Source organism: Maylandia zebra, linkage group LG16 (assembly GCF_041146795.1).
Source record: "Maylandia zebra isolate NMK-2024a linkage group LG16, Mzebra_GT3a, whole genome shotgun sequence".
Classification (NCBI taxonomy): domain Eukaryota; kingdom Metazoa; phylum Chordata; class Actinopteri; order Cichliformes; family Cichlidae; genus Maylandia; species Maylandia zebra.
Window position 1 is genome coordinate 10,930,040 of NC_135182.1, and position 17,909 is coordinate 10,947,948.

Here is a 17,909-nt window from a genome sequence, read left to right on the forward strand (position 1 = left end):
AGTCCTTCAGACATGTTTGTGGTGAACCGCTTCCTCACCATTTCCATCTCAACCTGGTCACTCACAAAGCCTCCAATCCAAGTCTCCAGCTGTCAGCTGCGTGCGTCACTACCACCAGCAGTGCCCAGAATCAGGGGCTCTTCTATTACAACCATCCATTGTTGGGACACCACACTGTTGCTATATCTGACTCTAATCGCCAAACTGATTATTTCTCAAACTTCAGTACATGTTATGTTCTTTCTTTCAAGTAATCTTTCCTTAGGGAAATGCAGCTGGAAAGTTTAATTATATTATGCTGTGATTTATTGTGGACTGCAGAGAAAAACAACCACAGCTGTAAAATAACTGTAATGAGCTCAAAAGTATTATATTTTCCTTCCTTGAAATGCAGGGAAAATATAAAGCAGCATAAAAAAAATTACCCACATCCTTCAAATATGTATTTTAAATAACTTGTTAAAGAAGACTTTGACTTAAATGTGAAAACTGTCAAGAACATCTCATCTGCTAACCTTGTGACAGCCACTAGGTCACCTGTGGCCATTTAGGGTTAGGATTTAACAGGTTTCTGCATGTTTTCAACACATGCATGGAAAATATTTTAATATTCAAAATCCAGAATGTAACTGACAGTATTTGAAGTGTAGTCTTCTGAAAAACGGTCTATTTAGCATGAGGACAAAACGTCTTCTTTCTTTTTTTCCCCAACTGTACTAACATGGTTCTACTCACTAGAGGGCAGCAGAAGTCTGGATATTGGGGACTGATCTGCTGTGACTGTACTATGAGCACAGATACACAGGCACTAATAATCTACATACATGTCAACAGCCCACATTTCTGCTGCTCAGTCTTCTATGTGGACCCAACTTTATTATCTTCAGACAGGAATTTCTGTTGTCCTGCTGCAAACAAGTGATTCTTATATGCTGTAGCAAATTCCTTTAGTGGAAACAAGGAGCCATGCCAAAACCACAAAAAATAAAAACAGCCACAGACCATAAACCATACAAAAACTCTTTTGAGAATGAAAGACGGCAATAGACTTAAAGTTTTAGAGAGAGATGCAACAGCACACTGGGCGTACATTCAGCCTGTAATACATTGAATAAATCATTGAGAGGAAGCACAGCTGACAGTGCAGCGTGCGCGTCATACAGTAGATGAGAAGATGGTGTTACCTTTTGTTTTGCCTGTCACAAGCCTCTTGCTAGTTAAACAGTATACTGTAATGTATGAAAAATATGCAGCTTTGCATCAAAAGCTAAATCTCACCTAAGTCTCAGATTGGCTGACAATGACAGTCTTCAGGAGTGGAGGTCAGAGGTCTCTGATATTTTCCCACTTGGTTCACACAGTTTCACTGAAGCACGTGGACAACAACAAAGAAGAGTGCTGACGAGTGAGCTGCTTACTCCCACTCATACGATCTACCACCCACTGAACTGTCTCAGCATCCAGACACAGATCTAAACTAAACTCAGCAGTTTACACAAAACATTTACATTAGAGACAGATTAACGCTCCAAGGAAGGCACACACAACGCACTTGTTCTTTTTTTAGTGTTAAGGGAAAGATACATTTGTGTGTGCAGAAGGAGAAACCTGTGGCATAACTTAGTCTGGGAATCTCTGACAAGGCTAGCTGTTACCAGCATTACTGAGGCATAAAAAAAAAACCCAACTGATTCAAATATCAATGCAATAGCACTTCAGTGTGAACCATTATTGCCAAAACATCGAGCACTCAAACATTATCAAGAGAATAAATCCAGTCTGGACTATACCTGCATGAAACATTTGGGTCATTAGCCCTTAAATGGGCCACTTTTCAAGACACGGCTGCTTAAAGGAATACTAGAATTAACTATTTGTGGAGTTGTGAGGTGCTCATGGTTGTTTAAGGATGCAGTCTAGCTGATGATGCCTCTAGTAAGATTGTGCCCAACGGATTTACTTTACCAAATTGACCATCCCAGGCTTGCCGTAATGGTCCATTTGATTCACCTTTTGTTTATTTTATTTTCACTTGCTGAATATGGGACAGACTTGGTACATTCACTTTGTATGTCCAGCTTTACTCTTTATTGTAAGTGTGGGATTTTATTCCCCCCGTTTTTCTTTTTTAAATGACTAAGCATACAACATGAAACAAAAGCAGTTACACTTTTCCAGCTGCAGCAGATCTCCAAGCTGTAGGTGTCAGTCTGAGAAGGACAGTGAAATGATGCAGGGCGAGCACAAACACAATGTTTTGTGGCAATAAAGCAGAAGGAAGCTTGTTTTTCATACAGGAAAGATGGCAAAAAAGGAAGTGAAATATTCAAATATGACCTCGGTTAGCTGTCCATTATATCAGTGCATTAAAGCCATATTAAAGCAAACGCTTCCATAAAGGCCTGTCAGAAAATGCTGGACGGTTTAAAAACCACATGGATCACAGGACAGAGTTTTTCCTTCCCATTCGAAGAAATCTTAACCACAGGCACGAGTGAGCCGGTCAATGTGTGCTGTGTTATCCTGAACCTTTGCAATGTAAGAAAAAAGCTTTTTGTTTGAGGGTCACTGATGGTGGAACTTTCCCCCTTTTAGAAGAACTCAGACCCCGTATCTGTGGCAAACTGGCCGGACTGGATGGAGCTGAGAAAGACTCACCTACATACAGACAACACTGTATCAACACCGACAACACTACACTGTCCTCTGTATTATCGACAAGGATATCAGCCCTTTGTAAAACTCTGTCCCAGGAGCATGGAGGTAATCGTGAAAATATGAAAAAAAAAAAACCTCAAAAGAAAAAAAGTATTTTCTTTTGTTGCATTTTAAGATTTTTTTCTGGTGTGTGTACATACAGCATATCACAGACACTTCTGGGGACGGGGATAAACTGAGGACAATGCAAAAGCAGTGGAGATTAACAGCTTTGTTAAAGGGGTTCCCCTAAAGTACAAAGTGTCTTCAATCCCTTTGTAAAATTTTTAAACACATTTCACTTTATTGTGAGAGACAAAACTGTCATTTATAAGATCTTTTATAATCATTTATCATTAACATAAAAATAACAAATCAAAAAATACTGACTGTTACATGCGAATGTTCACATCTCTGTATGGATTCTGATGTGTGGACATGTAATTAACTCTGCACAAATGTGTAGTGCAACATTTAGTGACATATTAAACAGAGAGAATGATGTTGTTCATTCTGCTGTTCTTTAAAAATGAAAAAAAAAAAGTTAATTTGAAGCACATGGAATAAACCTAATTACAGAGTCATTATGATAATGTGTGGGAGGAGTTTAACCAAGTGTAAATTACAGCATCAGAGAAGCAGTCCTGTCTGAGCAATTACACATCAAACATGTAAGAGCAGAGTTAGTGGTGCAAACAGATGTTTTACCAAACTTTGAAGTGTGCACACACGCATGTGCGATGTCCTGGAATAGAACTCGGATTCACAACGTTCGTCCTAAAATAGCCTTTGAGAAAATTCAACAATGGACTGAAGCAAACACAAGAGACTGACGGAGTTTTGACAAAAGCAGATTTATTGTTTTGCTGTGTGTGCGTGCAGTGTTACAGGGAGTGCTGCGAGTCCTGTTTTTCCATGTGTAAATGTTCAGGGCTGTACAAAGAGGAGGAGCTGGAAAAGGTAGTGGTGGGAGAACTTCAGTCAGCTGTGCCAAGAAGCACACCCGAGCCAAGTGAAAACTGCAAGGCACTTTTAGCCTCGCATGCCCACATGTAATATTATTAACATTCATCACTCACTCACGCCAACTCCAAGTTCCTGCCACTTACACTTAAGATTGTTACCAAAAAGCTCACAGAGCACCTTCTTCCCCCAGGCTCACCCCTCCCTACACGTCCTGCTTTCCCTCTGACGGTTCAGACAGAGCTTCTTCCTGTGGGAACAACAACTGCTGATTTATGACCCTGGACACTTTGCTTCCACCCACTCCCACAGCTGGCAGGGCGAATACAGAGTCATATTATAAGCCAGTCATATTATGTGCCCAAATAACATTAACACAGCACCGCACATGTCACAGTCACACTGATCTGTGTCTCCACTGCACGTGAACGTAACCGTTGAGAACGTCATTACCACAGTGCTGGCTATTTCACACAGCGCAGACCCCTAACCCTGTGTTTGGGAGCTGGTTTTAGAGAATCAGAGGCTGGTGATGTTTGAGATTTTCCTTACTGTCAATACATTTAAAAAGACACTGTTGATTATGATTAATGTTTTTTTTCTGCATATATACATTTTATTCAACTCAGCGGCATATTCATAGACTGAAAAATTAAACAAAAGTGAAAGGACCAAACTAGATAATGGGTGAAAAATGTATCCTATTTAACTTATCTATTTGGATTTTGTTAAGGCTTTTCAGTAAAATTATCTCACAATATTTCCAAGAAGATTGTGCTTCATATTTGGTGAATGGAATTCTAGCACTTTATTAGTTCTGTCACTTTGTAACAGTGACATCATCATATTGCTTGTTTTGTCTAAACAGTCAAAAAGATAATTGTGTAAGAAACACTTTATCCAAATTATCTGCAGGAGGTTGGATTTGGCGGCATGGCTCTGGTACCTCCCACCCTCTCGTTGTCATACATGGAAAGCCTAAATAGAAGGACGTTGCAGAAGAAAGATACTGAACCAGGTATGTCTGTGAAGGTTCTCAGTCATCCAGGTCAGTGTAGACTAAGGAGCTTGGAAAGAAAAGCGTCTGGACTTCTTTAAGCTGCTTGAAGAGGTTTAACCTCTCATCAGAGTAGCTTCTTCAGTTCTAAGAGTCCCAGATTTAAGCCCTATGGGAGTGTCCCCCCCAAGAGGGACAATGGACCCTCTAATGATCCTCTACATGAGCCAAGGTGTGAAAACGGGTGTAGGTCACAATCAGCCAAGGTTTCGGGTGACCTCACTGTGAGACCTAGCCCCACCCTTTCATGCGATGTCCTGAGGTCAAATGGCCCAGGATGTGTGTGGGCGTTAAGGCGTCTGGGAAGGGATCTCAAAACTGGATTATAGATGGCAGACAGTTGGTGTCGTAAACCACCGCCTCTATTCAAAGATGGCCGCTCACAGTGCACATAGATGGCTTCTTTTACTCCTCTTTCAAACCATCTGTCTTCTCTGTCCAAAATGTGACCGGGTACAAATGACATACATGATAAAGAGGAGCTGAGGTGGGTTGCAAAAACAGCTTTTGCAGTGGCAGCAGCAACTCAGATTGGCCAATAAGATACACAGATGGGTATGAACTGATCTGGACTGGCATTACCGTCAGGCGATAGCTGACTGACCTTGACCTGTGACCTCCCAATACTAAGCTTATTAATTTATTAACACTCATTTATTTTACAACATAAAATAAACTGGGCAGGCTAATGGTGACCAGGGGCCAAATCTGGCCACTCAGCCTCCCCGACACAAGATAAGGTTTAATAGTCGTGTTTAAAAATATTAACACTGGGCTTATATCAATAAACATAACCACATTAAATCCAGTCCTGCCTATATTCAAGGAAGTTAATAAATGAACCCATAATATATACTGTATATAAATATACTAAAGAGCCCATGATTGAATACTTGCTGACCCCTGCTGAATGTGTTTTAACGTATAGAATGTAATGCATGTTATTTATTTAGTTGTACATTTAAAGAAAGCTAAATGTTTGGGAATGGGTTTTTTTAGCAGTGTCTTAGAGGTGGTAAGGAGGCCAGAGCAGCTCTAGAAACAGACCAAAATGTTGCCAGATTTGTTCTTTTCTTGTTACAGAGCAACACCAGACTGAAACGTCAGTGTTCAGATGCTGAAGGGTGAGTTTGTACCCTGCAACTGAGTGCAACTGGAGCACAAACACACACACACACACACACACACACGCACACACACACACACTTAAGACATTAAAAAAAAACTATGTAAATCTTTCCAAGACTTGACTCAATAACTTCTGTGCAAAATGAAGGTAAGAAAAGTTGCTTAGTAAAAGTTAGTAGTACCAAACATTTTAATAGCCCCGGCCCCCTCAGAAATATGTGCTTTTTAAGAATCATGTGAATTGGAATCATCTGCAGTTCAGAGTCGTGCTGGGTGCGCAGTCTGTGCTAAAAATGCATCTTCAACACCTACAAAAATATACAAAGAGAAGCCAATATCTTGCCTGATCTGTACAGAATGAGCAGTGCTTTTATGTGGCTGGAGTTATGGTTTCCATAAGTTGGTCTATGATGAATAACTGCAGATGAGCTCACTTCTAACCCTAATCACTCTGTATCCCGATCACGACGAGGGTGGTGTTAATTTGTTCGGTGAAGCACAGACACAGGTGGTTTGAATCTCCCGGGTGAAAATAAAACAAAAAAAGGCCACAGACTTCTCTTTGAACACACTAAGTCATTTCTCTTCTGCCATCGCCGTGGGTGTGCACTGTGCAGACGGGTGAGTGTGCTCAGTCCACCATCCACCTCAGGCACGTCTCCTTGATCTACTTGTTGGACCGGTCCCGCCGCGCCCTGTACTGAGGGATCAGTGGAGCCCTCCATTGTAGGACTTACTGTACATGCTGAAATCTGTTTCCACAAAATGTGTAGAGATGGGGTGCTTGTACAGAGGGTTAGAGGCCTGAGGGGGAGAGAGATGAGACTTTTAATACCTGAAGGGCCCATTTTACTTGACTGGCTTGGTTTATCTCACCTACATAGAAGGTGCTGAGGTTTTTCAGCCTCAAACTATGAGCCTCAGTTTATTGCTAGTATACATGATGGGGCTGTAATACTCATGAGTTGGGCTCATCCTTACCATTTCATATCGGGCACGCGAGCGGGCGCTCTGGAAGCGGGCAAACTCACGCCGGTCGTGGATAGTGATGACCAGCTTCCAGGCAGCGAGCAGCAACAGTCCTACCAACAAGATGCTCCCAACCACTGCCACCAGCACCATCAGGGCATCTGGTCCCCTGACGCACTCTGAAGCAGGCACAGGAAACAACATTTAACACAAGCTCACTTAACTTAAGTCACAGCTAAGGCGGCACTGAAAACACAGCAAGAGGGCCAGGGTGTCACTCTGCCCACTTAAAAATAGACGTGTGGACTTTCTGGAGCCAGTGTGTAAATGGAGACAGCGAACTCAGGTAACATGAAACAGTTGACATCCCCCACTGCAGTCAGTCTTTTATTTTGAGTAACAGTAATGTTAACAAATGTTTGTATTGAATATGACCGTTTTAATCCACCTGTACAGCCTGAAAATTTCTAGTTGTTTTTGGTCCAATTTGTAAAAACAAATTGGACCAAAAATAATAAATTCGACACCCCTGACTCTGGACATAGAATGACAGTCACTCAGTACTACACTCTTAAGCTTCCTTTGTAGTGACAGGTTCATTGTCTGTAACCACTGAGGGGGAATAATGTGAGGTAAGGTTGGGAGCAATGAACCCAGAATCTTTAAAGATGGTGGTGAAAATCAAGCAGCTGATACCTACGTACAATCCAAAAGCACCTGATCATTACCAGCTGTCAAATTTACCAACAAGTGCTGCTAAAAAACAAAACAAAAAACCCAGGAAAGACAACATTATGTATTGTTGTTTGTAGCACTGACCTGGCTCTTTAAGAGCTGAGAGTATAGATTGTCCGCTGGCGTGCTCAGAATATGTGAACTTCATGACACAATCGTCGTCTGTCTTGTACAAACAAAGCACAGCGCCGGGCTCGTCAGTTTCTAAGCACGACAGAGAGAGATGGGAGGTGGGAGAAAACACAGACACATTTTTCAATAAATGCAAGTTTCTCACTTTCTACTGCTGTTCTAACAAAGCGAGACTTTGATATTATAAAAAACTATTAAGGTTTGGCTTCAGATACTGGAACAAAAGACATCCAAGAGGAATCTCACGCTCAGGGGCAAACGGAACCACTTATGAATGTTTAACACATCGGTCAATGTCTCTGCTGTGAAGTCACAATTTAAAAACAACAACAACAAAAAAGACAGCCTTGACTGAAATGCTGACATTCTGTTTGCCATTGTTTGCATTCGATCATCATTATCTGACCAGATTCAAAACCTCACAAGGGAGGATGAGGTCACTCCGTCCTGGTCCACCCCTCCCATCAGCCCCTGCTCCTCTAGTTCATGCACAAAGTATCTGGAATGTACATGTGGAGACCATTAAGGGCAGTCAGATGGCTGAACTAGTAGAGAATGCTATGAAACACATCAGACCTGGGCCAGGGCCATGCTGGGCCAATATGGAATGCTAATATAATAGTCTCTATGGCTAAACACAGACTCAGGCCATGCAGTGTCACAGTGCCACTTAAAACATTTCACATTTCCCCCGAGTGTCCAGCACCAGGCTGTGAGGAAAAAAAAAGATGCACTGCCAAACATTTTGGATGGTGTCCCCTGGCTTTTTACAATGAACCACGAGACAGGCAGTGCACTGCAGGTTTGGTTTGTTTAGCGGGTGGATTCTCCCTGTAGAGAAGGTAGGTGTCAGCGGAGGATTGGATTCTAAAATAGACTGAACTCTGAACCAAATGAGGGGTTGTAGACGAGATGGTGTAGCTGCCTGCTGTGTGGAGCTGCGACAGGTCCAGACCGCTGTCTTCCACATAATAACATAAACACGAGGCCAAGCCTGACCGCTGAGCACTGGGTGTGCTTTCATTAGCAATCACAGAGGTGTGAAAAAAGAAAGGGTGCAAGCAGCAAAGCCTCAAACAACCACAGAGAGTGGAACAGAGGTGACAGCCATACTAGAAAAGAAACTCAGAGGCTGTAGCACCTGTAGATGCTAACAGGGGATTTATACTTCTGTGTTAAGCTACTGGAACCAGAACGCTCCAAAACCCTGCCACATAATATGATGTAAGCTGACGTGGAAAAGTAACTACACTGTTTTTAAATTTATCAGTAAAAGAATAACGGCTATCGTCCTAGTACAGGAAGAACAATCACAGCCTCGATAAAAGAATTCCCAGTGGTCGGCATATTCCTCGAGGGAGATTGCTGAAACGATCAGAATGCACCTGAGGGAAGTACAAATGTGTCTGTCTCTGAAAATGAAAAAGAGCCAAACCAAAACAACAACAAAGAGTGGGAACCAAACATTTTATTTGTTTCTTATCGAGGCTGCACCACACATGAAACAACACGCACAAGCATGAATGCTGGTAACAAAGTTGGCTACTTTTACAGGTTATTGCATAGAGTCAGAGACTCACAGCACAAATCTAAATCAGCTGTGACATGTCACATGTCCATCCAAAGTACCTGGAACTAAAAACGTTACTTTAGACAATCCCGTAAACACCTGTCAGGACTCGACATGTACTATACTTCATCTGTCCATGCCGAATGCACTCTTGGCTGAAATAAAATACTGTAGGTCCAATCAAACAGTCCAGTCCCCCCATTTGCTAAAATGGTCACTTCTGTTGCCAAAATACAAACTTGAATTTTCCTATAATTTGTTTTTAAAATAGACTGTATATAAAAGATGGCCAACTATTTCACTTTCAGCTAATCAGTTAAGCCGCTTCAAGCTCTGCTGCTTCAGTCGTTTCTGTCTGGTGTATGTATCCTGCTTCTCATGAAAGCTTAAAGGTAGAAGATCACTTCGAGCTGTTCTTCTATGTATTGATATTTAAAATATCGTTTTTCCTGGAATGGAAAAGTCCTTGCGCGTGCATTCAGGCTGTTGAGCATCTGAATGTACTTTATTACATCAGGTGTTAATAGTGCCTCATTAGTGGGAGTCAGACAATTACTTTAGCAAAGTCCCACAGTAACAACAATAAACGGTATGCAGAATGTGAAAAATGAAACTTTTGCAGATGCTACAGATGTGAATACTTTTCTCTGCCAGCAAGTTGGTCTCTGTGTTAGCGTGTGTGTGTGTGTGTGTGTGTGTGTGTGTGTGTGTGTGTGTGTATTTGTGTTTACTCACTGAGAGTCTCCACAGGGATGATGTGATCCTTGCACTGTCGCTGGCAAGTCTCATTGTCCGCAAGCCTTCCAGAATTGAAAAGCCGGCACTCAATGCACTCCCTGAATCAGAGAAGGGCAAAGACACGCTAAACATATGCATACATTTTTATATCTACATTCAGGAGGCAGAGATCACTCAACCCAAAAGCCAATCATATGACATTGTTACTGTGCTGTCGAAAGTGCCCCACTGTGCTCTGCTAAAACACTGGAACTGTCTCTACTACAAACTGTGACTAAACAGCAAGTGAGCCGTGCAGCACACAGAACAAAGAACCTGATGAGTGCATGAACTGTTGCTGGTGCAGGTTACAGGAACCTTTCACAGATGCTTCAAGTTTGTTAAACGCTGCTTTTAAACTTGATTTGGTTCTTAAAAGAAATGGTTTTCTATTCTGAGAGCTCAAAGCGCTTTCTTACTACAAGACACCCATTCACAAAGAGATCGATACAACACTATTCTTATATGCCTCTAAGCATTATGCCCAGCAGGCTCCAGTGGATGGATTAGGCAAAACTTGTTCTATGTATCATGTCAGAAGATGCTTCGACACAGAGGTTGAAAGAAGCAGGGATTGGACCACTGATTGTCCAGCTATAGAAATGTCATCAATTCTCTGGCACAGCAAATGCACAGTGATGCCTTTGACTTCCACTATGGAAGCAAAAATCCTGTTTTTAAATCAGTTCTGACCAGCACTTGCGCTTTTGCACAATAAAAACAACATCAGTTTGTCAACTAAACTTTATCTCTCACAGGAAGCCTGTTGAGAGGAAACTGTAGTTCCATCAAAAGCTTGAGCTGCTACACGGAGTGATCCGAGTTCAAACAGCAGACAAATGGTTTCATGTCTTCAGGTCACAAATGACAAGAGAGTTAGCTTTGAAGGCATGGGAAGAGTTTTCTGATCAGTCTTCAAGTGAGAGAGGTATGTGAGGTCTTGGTTTTAGACTACTTAGAGCTTTTCCTGGAGCTTACAGTTGCAGACAGCCTGAAGGTTTCAATTTTCCACCTTATTTCTCATCTATCAGCGAATATTAGCAACCCAAACAAGCAGGTAAAGCTCCAACTTGGACTGTGTAAACCACAGGTATAAACCGCAGCACGGCACTTACCTCTTTGTGCCGCAGGCATCGGGGCAAGTGGGGCATTTTTCGCAGGTTTCTCCAAAGGCTCCGGGCTCAGTGCACTGACAGCGGCCGCACACACAGCTGCCTCGCCCGCTGCACATCTGCCCGTCATCTGAAATGCAGCCCGATGTCTCCGTCGAGCAGTTGCAGTTGTCGCCAATGTAACCGGCGTGGCATTTACACTCCCCACAGTGACACTCACCATGACCTGCCGTGAGAGGAACACACAGCAGGTCAGCAGAGAAACAATGTTACAGCGAGGCAGCTCGGACACTGTATGTGATAAGAGATATTTTTAGCAGATGCTCTGAGTTTGAAACACCTAGGTCACATTCAATTTTGGGCGTCCATACCACCTGAACGCCCAGCAGGGTGATGACAACACCCCATTGGCCTCTTAGAGCTGTGGGGTAAAAGGTTTTCTGGACATAGATCCCTATAATTAGCAACCCTCATAAAAAGCAAAAATTGGAGTTTTATGCGATTCATTTCATGGCTTTGGAAATATATTGAGATGCTTTTGTTGGCAAACTTGAATATCATTGAAGAGTGGATTACTGGCTAAGTCTAAGAACTGAAGGACTTAGATTTAGCTAGAGGAACAAAAACTACACTAGAAGCCGCTGGCTAAACTTCACGTGTGACATGAGATTGAGCAACATATACAGAGTCTAGCTGACAGTTCATAGAGGTGGTTTTGCTTCTCCTTTGCAACAGTGGGAAACTGAAACATCTGGAGTATTGCAGTGTTGATCATGCTCTTCTCCTACCAGCACTGAGCAAACTGCCCTGTTTGTACTGCACTCATTGACTTATCAACACTGGAATGAGTCCGAGAACGGGCTCTAGCTCTTGCTATAACTCTGATTTGGTTTGGTTGTCTAAGAACAGCCTGTGGTAAAGAGAGAGCAGTCAGAGACAAGAAGACTCCTTGATATAAGGAGGACAGCAGCTGCAATCAAAGAAGCCTTACTGACAAGCTGATTTCACACCCGCTGTTCCAAGACCCTCCACAAAGACCAAATTCATGAATCTGCTCCCAGAGAATGATAAGAAAGAGGAAGGACATACTGTAGGCAAACTATACCAATACAGACTTTATCAACAGAAAAGGAATGGACTGGTTCTTATGTAGCACGTTAATCGAGTAGGCTGGTACATTAAACACTTGACTTTTCCAGTCCTCCTATTTCAAAGCCGTTAAAATGGAAAAAACACTGAAGACAGTTATTTGTGGAGACTAAGAAATAACTGGGTCACTAACAAATGAAATCACTGTAGGAGTGGTTCCTACTTCTGTCAAAGGGGCTCTCCTGGCAGTCAAGAAAGACAATCACAGTATACTGCCAGTCAACATCAGACACTACCAGGAGGAAAAACTGAGCCTCTGATTGCAGCCAGATCCTGAAAGAGGTCACAGAGACTTCTCAAAACCAAGAGGAAACATTTTTTCTAATCATCAAGCAAGTGGTCAGGGTTGTGCAACACACTGTCTGGAATCACAGACATGCAGTAAATTCTTCCTATTCTTGTCTAAACACTTCCTAATTATTCAGTGCATGCTGCAGAACTGTGCATGTTTTTTTCTCTCAAGGTTGAAAACCTGAGACCAGTCAAATGAAATTTGTTTAGAGCACCACTCCTAGCCCTCAGTCACTGGAGGCTACCACGATGAGTGGCATGTGGCTGACTCACAGTACCAACACTGGGAACGTGTCCTTAGATGACTGCGCTGCTTTGTGGGCATTCAGAGGGCACGAACTGGGATCTTTTCCTGACAGTATGGGGAGGATAAAAGAAGTGTAGCTGTGTTCTCATTCAACATGTCCTGGCGAGCTGCTAATAGATCTGCTGTGTGCAAATACTCCTCTAATATTTATGTGAAATATTCATGTCTGTGCTCTTTCCCAGCGCTTATGACTGAGCTTTTGGAATTTCCTGTTGTATACAAATGTTGTTTTCTGCATCACACTGCATGGCTGCAATTTTTTTCTTTAAATAAATAAAGAAAAGAAGAAGATCAGCTATGTGGGGATCTTTTTATAAAAGTCTATGCAACAAGACAAATTCATGCTAGGAGATGTTCATGCTCAACTTAAACAAGCTTAAAATTGGCCAAACTCCAAGTTAAAGATGTCTTTGTTTCGTCATATGTTAGGCACCACTTCTTTTCCTAGATGCTGACAGTCTTTAAACCACTGCACCAATCGTGAAATGAACTGGCGTGCCGACAGAAGAAAATACCAGCGATCAACACTTCACGAGTCTACAACAGCTAACCATCACCATATGCCTTGAACCAGATGTTTGGAGCAAGTGCACATGCTCTTTATCCTGCCATTCCGTCTTGTGATTTAGCTGGTAAGTTGTTTCACTTCTTCTTCTCTGCTGTGAGATTAAGCAGTACTCACAATAAACACAGCTGTAGCGGAGGAGGGAACATGGAAAGTGTTCAGATCCTTCAGAGCTGTGACCTTCCCCTTTAGCTTGCAACTTTTCCATGACGTTTCTCGAGACATTCTGTCAGCCTGGAACAGCAGCCAAGATGAGTTAAAATGAGGAAGAGGAAGGAGTTGTTCTGGAGACATCCAAGACTTTTCATTTCTGACATTAGGCTGCTTTCTGTTTCGTTACCACCATCTCAGGCCGTCAAATACTTATTACTTATACTCCCTCATGTTGCTCGATTCCCATAAGAAGATTAGAGGAAATTCAAAATGGAAAGGAAAAACAAAAAATGGAAAGAATAGTGTTCTAGTCTTCACACTACTGACTATGAATACCAAATGAATGAATGAAGCATGAACGCATACTACATATGTCTATATCTTGCTCACTGTAATGCACTAGCCTAAAATCTACCATACATCTTTATTTTCACAATTTTACCCATCTTTGCAGTCAACTGCTGCAGTAAAATCAGCGAAAGCGTCTGCTTTTCAACATTTCTCAGGTCCAGCTCTAACCAGTGGTTAGTGAAGGCATATTACAAAGGATCTAAGTTTTTTTCTCTTTTTGTAAACTGACAGGAAAGCTGGGGAAGCTGCAGATTGGCACCTGGGCCTTATTTCTGTCTACATCTAGGTGTGTTTTGTCTTCTAACATTCAGTCTCTGACGAATGTGTAGCCCAGCTAGAAAAAAAGAGCAGTGGAAAGTAGTTTTTTTTCATGTATAATGTAAACAATTTAGTCATTTCTTTTTTTCTTTTATGTTTAAAGGAAGATGTGGACCAATAAGATTATCTGTTGTCATTTAACTTGGCCAATCAGCAATGAGCTCCCAGTGACCCTTGCTGTTGACCTTGATCACATGATTTCCTGTGTTGCCATTTTCGTTCCTGTTCATATAATGCCATGTGCCAGAGAAACTAATGTTCCCGAAGTCGAATCGCTAGGAGTTAAAAGCAAGTCTGCTGCAGTTGTTTTTGGTTGTTCAGAGTTTCACCCTGTCAACGGATGACTCGACAGACGGACCCAGTCTGAAGCAAGCCCCATCGAGGAGCAGTGATTCCACAGTTCCAGTTAACTGGATGGCGAGCCAACCCGAAATTGAAAAGGATTTGCCAAGGTTTTATTGAAGCCAAAGTTTCGTTCCCATTGAAGCTTCAGATACCTGCAGGACTACGAACTTTCTTCCTTCATCGGAGTGTGGTAGGACAAACGTTAAACAAACTGAACGGGCCCCAACGATCCATCAGTTACCAGACATTGTCCATTCATACAATTGACTCAGAGAAAGCTGTATGCGCGCACTTTTATTTAGTTTGTTATTTTGGGGGAAATATTTTGTATTTTATTTTATTGTTTTTTCATTACATTGTTGCAGCTGCTGTGTGTCAAATATAATAAATTTGTGAACAGTCTATTGTGGTGTGGTCTCTCCTTATTGGTGTTTATACCTTGGGCTCCTGCCGATCCTAGATCTTCTGCTACTGGCTAGTGGAGTCCGGTCATTCTTAATGATAAGTCGTAAGTCCGGTTACAAATGCATTGGGAGCAACTCAGGCTTCATTATCTTGCCCAATGATACTTTGGTCTCCAAGCTTTGGATTAGTACAGGACGCACTCTACCTCCTGATCCACAGCCATTTAAAAAAAAAAAAAAAAAAAAAGGAATGTGTTGATTTGTGTTCTATTCTGCAAGACTTGAAACTGGTGATTGAGACTATAAACTCATCAGAAAAGTGTTCACTGAGCTCAGAAATCAAGGGCTGTTCTCCAATATTTCCCATGTTTTCCTATATTTCTATACAACAGTGAGTCACCTCCTTCTGGCCTTTTGCTTCAGCCTCACCAAAGCAAACCAACAACGTAAGTTCATCTTTTATGTAAATGCAAAGTGTTTGAGGTCTGAACAGATCCGCATAGCATGGTAATAACACTGCCATCTAGTATTGTATAGATATACTTGCAGAGTGGTGCAGAGACATAAGCTAATGTAGCATGGCCTAAGACTCACTCGAATTTATACAAAAATGCTATTACAGTTCTTAGTAAAATATTAGACAGGTAAGAAAGAAAAAAAAAAGCGCACCTATAATTATTCTTTAGAAATCCTCAAAAACAGGAGTATACGATCATCTCACACCACAATACGCTGCATTACATATTCTCATAACACTGGAGCATATAATATGCAGTATAAACATCAGGGGGATATCTTTGGAAGGATTACAAAGGCTGAAAACAAGCAAATAAAATAAATAATTAGTCCCTTCTGTCAGACTGGTGGCTTTTATAGGCATGACAGGATCAAGAGTAGATCCTAACATTGCATGTAGCCTGTGAGGGCCTGTCCATATTATTTTTGCTGTGAGAGAGAGACATCACATTGTAAACGAGCTTAAATAAATATTTGGAGATTATATAAACGGAAATGAGCTTCTGGGGTATTTTTAGAAGGATAATTCTTCCATCATATCATACAGACAACAGGAGCTTTGGGCTTTAAACGGGAGCTCAACTAATGTTTCTCAATAAAAGCATCACAGACAAATAAGTCCACAGAGTGAATTGTTTGGCCATCTGGAGAACTGTTGTGCATGTCTGTGCAAACCAGAGTGTACAAAGAAGGATTTGACACATCAGCCTCTCCCTCCCTCTGCGTGTTTTGTGGGTGGAAAACAGGAGAGAGAGAGAAAACGATGGACTCGACACAGATGTACAATTCATGAGATGGTTGCAGTTGTAGTTCCAGTTGTTTTTGAACAGCTGGACATTATTTCTAGATCTGTGAGCTGGAATTACTCAATACTCTGACACTTTGAACATTTGGCTCAAAATGAAAGCCTTCAAATGATGCCATAAGCTCTGAAGATGAAACCAAACAGTTTATGACAGCAGCAGCAACATCAAGCAGCAATTAGCTGTCCCATTAAGTGGAAAGCATCAGCTTTACATCGAGCCAAGATTCTTTTTCTAGTCTGGAGGTCAACAAACTGAACTCAGTAACCCTCGGCAGGAATGCAGTGAATGTGTGATATGGTGTGGCAGCCTACAGCAGGAGTGGAGGAAGACTGAAACACTCCCTCTGGTTCCCACTGCAGAGAGAGAAACAGTCACTTCCTGCAGCGGTGGCCAAAGAGGAGCCTGTGTCCCAGAGGCTGTGATGTTTGGAAGGAAAACGAAGCCGGCAACCTCCAACGTCTCCAGTTGCAGTCTGAATCTATATTGTGGTCTTGTGCAAAGGCTTCACCAAATATCGGAAATGTTTGTGGTAGAAAGCTATTTTGCCTTGAAAAAGAAAAGTGGAGGTAAAAAGTGTCCTTCTGGAGAGGCTCCATTTCCTGTGGGATATCCTGCAGTACATAATTGGCATAGTTGAGTTCAAATGTTCTAAATAAAGTTGATACAAAAATATGAATTAAAGTAAAGATAGAACCAAAAAATCCACAGTGTGAAACATCTTTTCAAAGCATGTTATCCATTCATGTGCTATAAATCTGCACAGTACAGGATGTCAAAAAAATAGCCTCCTCTGGCACTATTTCTTGACTTTAAATACAGACGTAGACACTTCCTTTTTGTTAAACAACAAAAACAGAAGAAGCATGCTGCTAAAGAGGATATGTACCAGTGAAGCGCTTATTGTTGTGAGATGAGATACTGTCCAAAAAAGACGAACACAGAAAGCCAAAGGAGACAAAAGCTAGTAAGAAATCTTTGTAAAAACAAAACTCATTCATATCCCAGCAACATCTCCACCAGGTAAAGCTGCCACAACCAGTCAACGGAGGGTAATTTGGGCCCAGTTCCCAGTGTCGGCATGCACTCCGCTCACCGCTGAGTTCAGCGCAGTGTTTTAGGATACTGCAGGGGACAGCGCAGAAGAGTTTTAAAAACTGCATGCTGGAGAGAGGAGAAGGTTAATGTTTCACATACCTATTCGTCATTTTTGGAAAAAAAATGGTGACCCACACACGTCCTTTCCTTCAAAAACATCAGTCAAATTCCAGCATTAGGTTTTCCCCATCTTCCCAAATGACCTTCAAATCACCCACGAGCCCACAATTAGATCTGATGGGTGATGATGAGTACTGCCACGAGCAGGTAGTGCCAGTCATTTTTCTTTAATTTCTCCAATCATGACTCAGCCACTCATTCTTAGGTGGAAACCCTGGCAGCGATTCACGGCTGCTCCGCACAGAACTTCCAGTGCTCCTCACTCAGGATCCCCAAAGCTGGATACCAGAATAGTACTGTCCCCAAAGAGTCATCCACCTACACTATATCTAGTCGTTACCACGCAGGA

At 42.0% G+C, this 17,909-nt stretch overlaps 1 protein-coding gene across 1 annotated transcript in view; it reads right to left on the reverse strand.

Annotated features, from left to right (window-relative positions):
• Positions 1–3,532: 3,532 nt before the first annotated feature.
• itgb5 (integrin, beta 5) overlaps positions 3,533–17,909 on the reverse strand; it is a 42,736-nt gene continuing 28,359 nt past the window's right edge. Inside the window, exons 12-16 of the mRNA XM_004569805.4 lie at positions 11,144–11,366; positions 9,987–10,087; positions 7,634–7,753; positions 6,827–6,993; positions 3,533–6,649 (exon numbers count right to left, since the gene is read on the reverse strand). Of these exons, the coding sequence (XP_004569862.1) occupies positions 6,554–6,649; positions 6,827–6,993; positions 7,634–7,753; positions 9,987–10,087; positions 11,144–11,366 (707 nt within the window). The 3' untranslated portion in view covers positions 3,533–6,553. The remainder of the gene's footprint in view (positions 6,650–6,826; positions 6,994–7,633; positions 7,754–9,986; positions 10,088–11,143; positions 11,367–17,909) is intronic.